At 41.2% G+C, this 10,036-nt stretch overlaps 1 protein-coding gene across 1 annotated transcript; it reads left to right on the top strand.

The window, feature by feature from the left end:
• Nucleotides 1-936: 936 nt before the first annotated feature.
• Nucleotides 937-9,486, top strand: lrrc3 (leucine rich repeat containing 3). The gene is made up of 2 exons (XM_049594239.1): nt 937-1,466; nt 2,866-9,486. The coding sequence occupies exon 2, from the start codon at nt 3,212-3,214 to the stop codon at nt 4,010-4,012; it is 801 nt and encodes a 266-aa protein (XP_049450196.1). The 5' UTR covers nt 937-1,466; nt 2,866-3,211; the 3' UTR covers nt 4,013-9,486.
• The last annotated feature ends 550 nt before the right edge of the window (nt 9,487-10,036 follow it).

Below are 10,036 nucleotides of genomic sequence, written 5' to 3'. Positions count from 1 at the left end.
CAGCATGGATTGAAATAGCTTTGTTTTTTTTATTTTTTGAATCTCACTGATGACATGAAACAAAACACAACAATGCTAAATGCCCTACTGCATGTTCAGTCGTGTACCATCAATTTGTCGAGGTCACATGGGATCTGACCTTATTTACCATACAGATGCAAATTGTATTCATTGTGGTTTACACTCCTCCTGTACATGTTAAAAATGTTGCATAACAACCTCTTTAATAAAACACCCGTAATAGCTTGGTTAGAAAAATGGTTCGCATTTACTGTGAGATAATGCAGACATGCATGGTGCTTGATTGATTCATAGAAAGCGGTAGCGTTAAGTAAAAAGGCATATAGTCTACTTTCTATGCACTTTGTGTGTGGAATAAGCCTGTGGATGTGGCAATTACCACTAAAATACAGTGCACCTCAAAGCTGACATCTTGATCCACTGCTGTGCAGCCTAAATCCCTAACATCTGGTCTGTTTGATTCAGCACTTGAGGTGATTAAAATAATCAATAAATCACAGTGTAACGTGACACAGGCAAGGTCTTGAGGTGGGCTGTTAAACAAGAGAATTGATTTCAGAAAACCTGTCTTTCACTCTTTAATTAACATGTTGTCACTGCATTTCATGCTGCAGGACTCAAAGGATGGAACATTTCTGTAAACTGAAAACTAATAATGATCCAGGGGTCAGGTTGTTTTGAATTGATTTAAGACACAAAAAGTCATTTTAGGAGTTATTACAAAAATACTTGCCATGATAAATGTTTTCCTCCTGTTGCGCATGCAGGGACAATATCCTGATGTGTAATTTGTTTGTTTGTTTGCTTGGTTAATTGTCTTAGAGGAGAGGGAGACGGGTTCAGAGCAGAGGGGAGGCGCAGGCAGGGCAGCCAGGGAGGATGACAAACATACATACAGACAGACAGACAGTCGGACAGGCGGGGGGAGCTGGAGGACGAGGAGAGCTGCCAGCAGAACAGCAGTCCAAACCACGCGCTGCCGGGACTCCTTCTGGCGCCGTGCGCGCGAGGTGCGGAGAGAGTGGCGCGTGATAAGTCGGACCGGTGCGGCTCCTGGAGACTTCGCCTGTGAGCACCTTCACCACCACCATCATCATCATCAACAAGTGTGACTTTTGTGTTTTATGAGAAGACATAACAAAGAGCCACATTCGGAGATATGAATCAGCTCACTCGGAGATTTAATAACTTCCCCGCGTGCTGCTTTGGAACTTTACCCTTATTCCCTCGCGGACATGTGAACGCGTTGCTGACTGCACTTTTTTGTTTGTTTTTTAGAATGTTGTTTTAATATTTATTTCCAGGGGTCTAACGATGATGCACGTGTGACATGAGCAAACTCCATTTCTCCATTCCACTCCATTTCTCTCCAACACACCTTTTCTAGCCACAGAGGCTGCATTAAAAGTAGCTATTGATGCGTCCAAGGATGAAACTCTCTCCCGGTAAGTACCTCTATAAATACTGTTCTTGTTAATTAAGTCATTTGCTCTTTTTTGCCGATGTAATATTTAACCACAAAGCCTCATGTTAATGTGATTAAAATCCGCAATATTACAAAACGCCATAAGACAGCTTACTCTCCATGTAGGCATCATCAGCTTGATTAAACTTAAATCGCTGCCTAAAGTATCCCTGCCTTCACAGGTCCGACTAATATTCACGTTGAGCTTACATGAATGTTTACTCTCTTGGTGCAGTTTTTTAAAACAGATTCTTCCCTGCAAACCTGAAGGAAACATCTGTTGTCCATTTGATACCCAATTTGCCATCTTATTTCTCTCCAAGAAATAAATCATAGAGGACAGATCGGACAAGCTATAGCACACATGCACGAGTAAAACCTCACGTACTAGTTTACTTAATGATGTAGTGGTGTCATAACATACGTGCAGGGTGTTGCAGGCGTCCTTGTGTGTGTCCACATCTTGTCCACACTCCTGCTGGGCTCAGACTGATGAGGACGTGCAGCGCTTATTTGAGACTTTTGCATATGTGTGTGTGTGTGTGTGTGTGTGTGAGAGAGAGAGAGAGAGAGAGAGAGAGAAAGAGAGAGAGGGAGCGCGTGTGTGTGTGTGTGGCCTCAAGCTCTAAGGCCTTTGCCAAAGACAAACGGAAAAAGAAAAGAACAAAAAAGAGAAGAAGACACCGGCTCCATGGGGCGGATGACCTCGAACACAGTGAGGGGTTCATTGTGAGATCAGTTTAGCCCAGCAGAGGGTGCGCAGTCCTGAAGTGATGATCCTCCTGTAGGACAGATGGAGTCATTTTAAAGCCCATGGCTATTCTTATCATGAGAGACAGCAGTGCCTGCAAAGAGGGAGCCCTGCAAAAATAAATAAATAAATAAAAATCCTCATTGTTGGAGTCAAAGGGAGAATAACTGTTTTATTGTTGGGTTTTTTCGTCTTTGTCCTGCTATGAAACAATGTAATTAATATTGATAAAGTGCTCCAGCATCAGAGGATAATTTCATGTAAGGTTTATAGCAGACAATGCAGAACAAAATGACGTTTGGCTAATTGAATGAGAAAATGCTGGCATTGACCCATGACTGTGCCTCCTGGTTTATGAGATTTGCTGAAGTGAAATGGATTTTTCTCACTAATCACATTATACATTTTGTAAACATTGTGGGAATACCATTTAGTCAGCTCAATTTGGGAAGACAAAGGCATTTGCCATTGTCACTTAGAAAATGACTTATCTTAGCAGGAATCACTGTCTGGATGATTCTTCATATGTAACCTGACAACAGTCATTGCCATCTTCAGCTGCACTGTGCACCAAGTGCTTTGTTTTCTTATGTTCAAGAATACCATATATTTTCTTTGTTTCTTTCAGTGCACAACATGACGTGTTGATTCCAGCCTCACCTGCCAAGCTCCCACATCTCTGAAGCTTTCAGCATCGCCACAATAAACCTGAGATTACAGGTCCCTGCTGGAATATGCTCAGTGAGCAGCAACATTTTTGGATGGGCTCTTTTGAAATTTATTTCAAAAGATTATCTGAGGCTCTATCACATCCATTTTGAAGAATTATCTCAAGAGAGGTCCTCATGTTGGTGTGAATAAGCTGATAATTTTGAAAGCTAATGAAGCTGCCATCATCGCCATTTAATGCCAAGAAACAGGTGAAACCATGATTGCTTTTGCCTGACAGGACTTGTGGGAAGTCGCTGCTGAATATGCAGGACTTAGTGGGGCCTGATATGCCCAGGAAATTTCCTGTCTTTGATGGCTTTGCCCTCTTATGGGGCTTGCTCTTTGGAATATTCATCACAAGTGCACCAGCGATGGCTTGTCCCACGAGCTGTCACTGTATAGAGAAGAGTGGCATGACTGTGGTGCAATGTATGTCTCGCAACTTGGAAAACATCCCATCAGATCTTCCAAGAGATACTGTTGTTCTTCTTTTGGCATCCAACCACATCACCCACATCCCCAACCACGCCTTCAGAGAGCTGCACTACCTTCAGGAGCTGGACCTGTCCAACAATGACATTGAAACTGTGGACCTCGGAGCATTTCAAGGTGTTTCCGACAGCCTCCTCATCCTGGATCTATCGAACAACCGTATCCAAAGTGTCCCCAAAGAGGCATTTGCACGTCTACGAGCAAAAATCAGCCTCTCGAACAACCCGTGGCACTGTGAGTGCACGCTGCAGGAGGTCCTGAGGGAGCTGCGTCTGGACCCCGAGACAGTTAACGAGGTGATCTGCCACACAGCTGTGCAGGAGGAATACGCAGGCAAACCGGTAATCCAGGTGCTGGACTCAGGGATCAACTTCTGCAACTTTCATCACAAGACCACTGATGTAGCCATGTTCGTCACTATGTTCGGATGGTTCACCATGGTAATCGCGTACGTCATCTACTATGTGAGACACAATCAGGAGGATGCCAGGAGGCACCTGGAGTACCTCAAGTCACTGCCCAGCAGCTCTCAGATCAGCAAAGACTTTGACACCATCAGCACTGTTCTCTAGCAGGGCCGTTTGCGGCTCAAGGGATGTGGTGTGTGTGTGCGTGTGTGTCCATAAATATGTGAGTAAATGTGTGGTTATGTACAAAATGACAGAAACAACACATGCAACACATTTACACCAGTGTTTCTGAGCACATTGTTTGAGGTATTTCGGTGACTAAAATGCGTCTTTTTGATTTTTTTCAGGCCCAGAAATGATACCTTTTTTAAAAAAAAAAATAATTTCAATACATTTATTCCAACTTCATTAAATATGAGTAAATCTGACTCTACAACTGGACAGGGCAACAGCGATAGCACAAAATACTCCTAAAACTCACGTTTCCATGAGTGATGATGGATCCAGACTGGGGAGATAAATGTTCTCACTCTGGTGTTGATCCACAGTGTGATTGAATTTGGACTGAGATGAATGAGGATGACTGTGTCCCCAGTTACTTTGTATTGATTGATTTATGTTCTTCATGTCACACCATCAAGGTAAGGGCCATCTTATGAGACTTTGGCTAACATATAAAATAGGGCAAGGTGTAAATATTCAGTTTGCTTGACACATGCAAAACAGCCCTGTCTCTAATAAACCTTGAACATGAAACTGCTGAACCAGGAAAAAAGATTACTCTGAGAAACTGCTGCGTTGTGTCACGCTAAAGACAAAATGTATTCAAAAAAGGAAACATTGCCACACTTGTAGTTCTGATTTTTAGTACATCCCAATAAAGAACGTTTTAGCTGGGGATGTCCTGATCCAATCTCAAAGATTGGTATCAGGACCCGTCAAGTAAATTTTTAACTGATCAGGACTGGCTATATTGAGTTACATAGAGAATCTAATCCTTTGTTTTACACTAGCTGTCACACTGGTCTCGCTGGTGTAGAAGCTCTCATGCAGAGACACGTGGACTGCAGCCGTCTCCAACTCCCCTGCTGTCTATTTCTCCTCCACTCCGCTGAGCTCCCGTGTGTGTGTTAAGGCCCAAACACACCAAACTGAAGTCGTAGAACAGCAGCGTCGAGAGCCACCTGCTGCGTCCCCTCTCGTCAAGGTGTCTCAGCCAATGCACATGAACACACCATACCGATGGCCTACAAGCGTGCGTGTTCTGCGCCAGCATGAAAAGACATACCCCTTCATAACCGCAGACAATGGTCTTCTGTAGCCAGTTAACATATTAACAACACAATCCGATAATGAAAGAACAGAGCATATGTACCGTGTGCTAGTGAACAATAACACGAACCATCATGAAACGTCAGAAGAAGTCAGTGGCTAAAGAAAAATAATCTCACCTATACAATATGCTGTATCATATAACAAGCTCATTTTGGTCTCACCCCCTCTTGACTTTAGCTCTTTGTTTCCATTTGTCACTATCGCTGAGCTGAACTGCCAATCAGTGTGATTTTATTCGGCAAGGGGCTCTGCTGTACCATTGTCCAAAAAAAGGTCAGCAAGCGATAAGGAGAGCTAATGGTGTGGGGCACACCGCGCAGCCGACGCTCACCTCTTGTCCAACTTTGACTGACAGCTGACCGTTGACTTGGTGTGTCAGGGCCTTAGGAGCTTAGCCCTGCCAGCAGCAAAACACGGCACACCATAAACATCACCAAAAATGCAGTATGAGACTGTTTGTTCTTGTTTTTTTCCTCAAATTGTGTGCACTGGTTTTATTCCAGCTCAATCTGAGAGCATCTTGAGTTAAATGCACATGGTGTTTAACCGTGGGTGGAGGAGTGTATCAAAAGCTCCAGGAGAGAAAAGCCAATAAGAGTAATTCATTAATGTAACCTAATCCATGCTAAAGACATACAGGCGATGGAAATAAACACTCAGTAGAATACAGTTCATTTAGGCAACTCAGGCAAAGGCTGCACCAAGGCAACAAAACTGCAGAATACTCTCTTAAAGGGACATTTCCTCGAGACAGCAAGAAGGCCAAAAAGATAAAAGAGAGGGCTTGTAATTTTATAACTACTCACTTATTTTGTAATAAATTAATTAATAAAAAGGAACAGCTTTGATGCAGGGATTTTTTTTATGTGTTGCAAAATTATTTAATTGTCAGGCATATACACTGGATTGGTTTTAATAACTTTAATGTGCTTGAAGTGTGCACTGTGCCGCTGTCTTATCTAGGAAAATAGGAGTATCGGATTAGGACTCTGTAACAGCAGAAACTCAATATTAAATGACTTGGATTGGGAATGGGGGGGGGGACTTGATCAGGACATCCCTAATTTTAGCATCTCATGCCAAGGTTACAAAATAATATTATTATCTATAGTTAATTGCCAGGTGATATTCCAGCACTGAAGGCTCCAGGTGAAACGTATTTTAAGCAGGCAAGGTCTGCATTCTGTAATATATGCAGCCCAGAAGACCCAAATAAATGTTGGCATTGTTTTTTCTGTGAACCACGGATATATTACATTTCTACATTATTACGCAGTGGATATGCTAAAACTTCACTGTTTTTTATGTTTCAACAATGCTATGGTTAACGTGTAACCACTTGGATATGATATGGAAAAGACTGTGTTTTTGCTTTATAAAAATCATTTTTGATGGCACAATCCTGGCTGGAAATGCAGCGATGTCTTGCTTAAAGACAAAGGCTTTATGCGACATAATCCCAGCTGGAAACACAGCAGTGGATCGCTTAAAAATACACACATTTGTGTGCTAATAATATGCTGGAGACACAACAAAGGGTCGATAAAACAACTGGTTTTGTGGTTTGCTGTTCTTGAACAGGGATCTGCGGACATTGTGCCAAGGTGACGCGCCATCGCCAATTCCCTCTACCTCTGGATGACAAAGTCAGCTCATTTACTGTTTCATTTTATAATTGTCAATATGATGAGTATAACACACAAATGTAACATATCTGTAATTTGGAGAAATGTATAATGCCAACATTGTCTTCTGGCGACTGACTTTGTTACGTCCAACCTTGTATCTTTCTATCATCATATATTCAGCCCAAAGGGTTTTTTTTCCCATTATAAGAGAGTATATTTTTTACAGACGTCAAAGACATTAAGATTTTTTTTTTTTTTTTTACATATTTTCACCATATTTATTAGACATGTATTAACGTATTAGCAAACAGTTGCCTATTAACACAACAGCAGCAAAATCATCCTGTTCTGGAAGTTGTTAGTCTAATAATCACCAGCTGTTTAATTGTCTCCACCATCTCCTGAGAAAAATGTTACGCTGAACATTCAACTTTTCTCGCTCGACTTCCTGCTTTATTGTTTAGGTACAGTAGTGCACAGTGGGTGTAACAGCTTATCCATGCAGAGAACAGTTCCTCGCTGTGAAGGGGGTCAATCACAGCAGCGAGACTGAACCATAAAATTAAGCTGGAATCATGCTTCTTCGAAAATACACACAAATGTCTGTGAAATTACACAGAGAAGGTGTCATGGCTACACATCAATCACAGGGCTGACACACACCTCAAAAATCTCAACAACCTTCATTTGGACCTGCACTTCAAGTGAGTTGATTCATCTCCCATCAGGAGGAAGAGATAAGAAAAAAAAAAACGCAAACATTTGAACGACCCCTGTGCATGTTCACCTACTTGCAGCAAGGAGGAGTATACTTACAGCCCCACAGTGCAGGTCGTAAAAAACAAATTAACAAGCTATAAAAGAGGCTATAAATTCGCAGTTGAGAGATATCTCTCTGTGATCCCTTTTACATTACACAGTGTTTTGATTCAGTGTCAAAGCCCTACATGATAACCTGATACGATAGCAGTAGCCTGGGAAGAAGGTTAGAAATTGCAACTGTCAGCTTGTTGTTATTGTTTTGTTTTTTAAATAATCCATTCATACCAAATGAAAAATGTACCACCTCCTGTGTAGAACCACAAATGTCCACTGGTGTATCATCCAGTACACTACAGACAGAAATTCACTTGAGCGAAATGTTTTATGACATCTTGGAGGAGTCAATGATAGCACAGGTAAAAGTCATCATGAAGAACTTTAATATAAAGAGGACTGTCTGATGCAGCTTTGTACTGATCATTTTCAGAGCAATTTCTGGGGTCCAAATTTCCTGTATGTGTGAATGTATTTATGTTGAATGTCAACATTCAGAAGTGTCAAACAGAATATCACTATTTCTGTTATTTGTGAACCACAGCTGCAAACCACTAACAGCTAAACTGACATGCCATTACTACAATTGGATTGATTGTAGCACAAAACTGTTTGTTCTGGACACAAATTCATGGGTTCCTTTGTTGGTCAGGGGTTGATTGTGTCCAAGTGCCTACTCTCTGGGACTCCTACACCATAGCACTGTGCACTAAGTTGGACAACTGAATGTCATGTCCTTTCCCTGTCCGCCCTCGTCACTGCAGAGCTCATGCTGTTTCTCAAATCGGACACTTCATGTTGTAGCCTTGCCTACATGTACATGTGCTGCTGAGTAGCCTAACATTAGTATTTACGAAACCAAATTTTTACAGGATTAACCCAGTAAACAAATTGCTGGCTTATATCCAACAACAGTATAGTGGTAGTAGCCTATATCTGTGCAATGCTTTGGTGTAAATTTGTAATGTCTTTGTGGTCCTGCCCCTTTGGCTACATAGGCAACATGGTGACCACTGAGAGTGAGAAGTGTCTGACATTGCTAACTCAACTTTTTGACCATTATGAGCACACCATTCGGGTATTTACAGTCACTGCATTTAGCCAAAATCCGTGAAAGCACTTATGCTCTCAAAATAGAAAGTACATCCGATTTGAGACACAGCATTAGAGTCAGCTACAATTTCTGCCAAGCTATGGGGTTGGGACCTGAGTGATCAAGGTGTTATCAGTGATCAGATGGGTGGATTTTTCCAAAAAAGGACATGAACGAGTGCCAGAAGACAATAACAGAAAAGTGTTTGAAAGATATAGTTAACATGCTTTTCTGTGATTGACAACTTACTGTACCTGTCCTCGTGTGAAGATTCCCACTCATCTAGTAGTTGAAGCAGGTTAAAATAAACACAACAAATTACGTGCAATTAATACTTGACCTACTCTAGACAGAGACTTCTTCTTAATGTTGCATACTGTATGCATCTGAGAAAATACAAAACACAATTGTAGGTCTCTTTGTTACAGAAGTGTTATCTGTCTGTGCAGTTTTGACCTGTCATATAACAATGTTTGTGCCGGCCAATGTATACATAACTTTTACAATCTAAAGGAATGCATATGCCATCTGTGTTGTTCTTTTGTAAAATATGTCTTTAGGTAAACCCATGTCCCCAAGTGTTTGGATGTCTTTAAGAACTTGTATTTGTTCAGTGTCTCTTGTAGAAGAATTGTTCTATGAGCTGTGTATTTCTGTGATGGAAATGAAAGGGCTCCAATAATTTTGTTTGTGATAATCATATCAATTTTCTATCTGTCTCAGTAATTCCTGTGGGCTGGTTTTATTTCATGGATTTTAATGGACACCCTACCAGCATTTGAAAATAAAAAAACAATATTTTCCAGGACACTTCAGTCTCCTCATTTTTATATTTTGGCTCTACATACAATTGATGGCCTAGTATTTTCTGAAAGAAGCCAGCTTTCATCGTCACAACAGTGTATTAGCTGGACCCTCTCCCTTTCAGATTATTTCCTCGGCCTTGCCTTCTCAGTTAATTAACTTGCACTCCGTGAGCTCTACAAATTCAGCTGCAGAAAAAAAGGAGTGGATCTGTGACATTGTTTGATATTAGCTATATTTTTATTCACCATTGATGCAAAACGTCACTGAAAGGACTATTTCCTATCTAAAAACAAAAAACAAAAAGAAATGGAACATAAAACGTGCTCAAAACAGAAAAACATGGGATTCCTTTCCTTGCAGTGATTGAACAGAGGTTAAGGATTTTGGCATTTTTCTTTTATGAGGAAGTTTCATGATGGAACAGAGCGAGTTGGCATTACTATGAATGATAAATAACCAGTTTTTAATCTTCTAAGCAATAGCACCTCACAGTGCAGGGAGTACACA

The sequence above is a fragment of the Epinephelus fuscoguttatus genome, linkage group LG13 (genome assembly GCF_011397635.1).
Source record: "Epinephelus fuscoguttatus linkage group LG13, E.fuscoguttatus.final_Chr_v1".
In the NCBI taxonomy this organism is placed as follows: domain Eukaryota; kingdom Metazoa; phylum Chordata; class Actinopteri; order Perciformes; family Serranidae; genus Epinephelus; species Epinephelus fuscoguttatus.
Note: the sequence above shows the minus strand (reverse complement) of the source record. Positions and strands in the feature narration are given on the sequence as shown.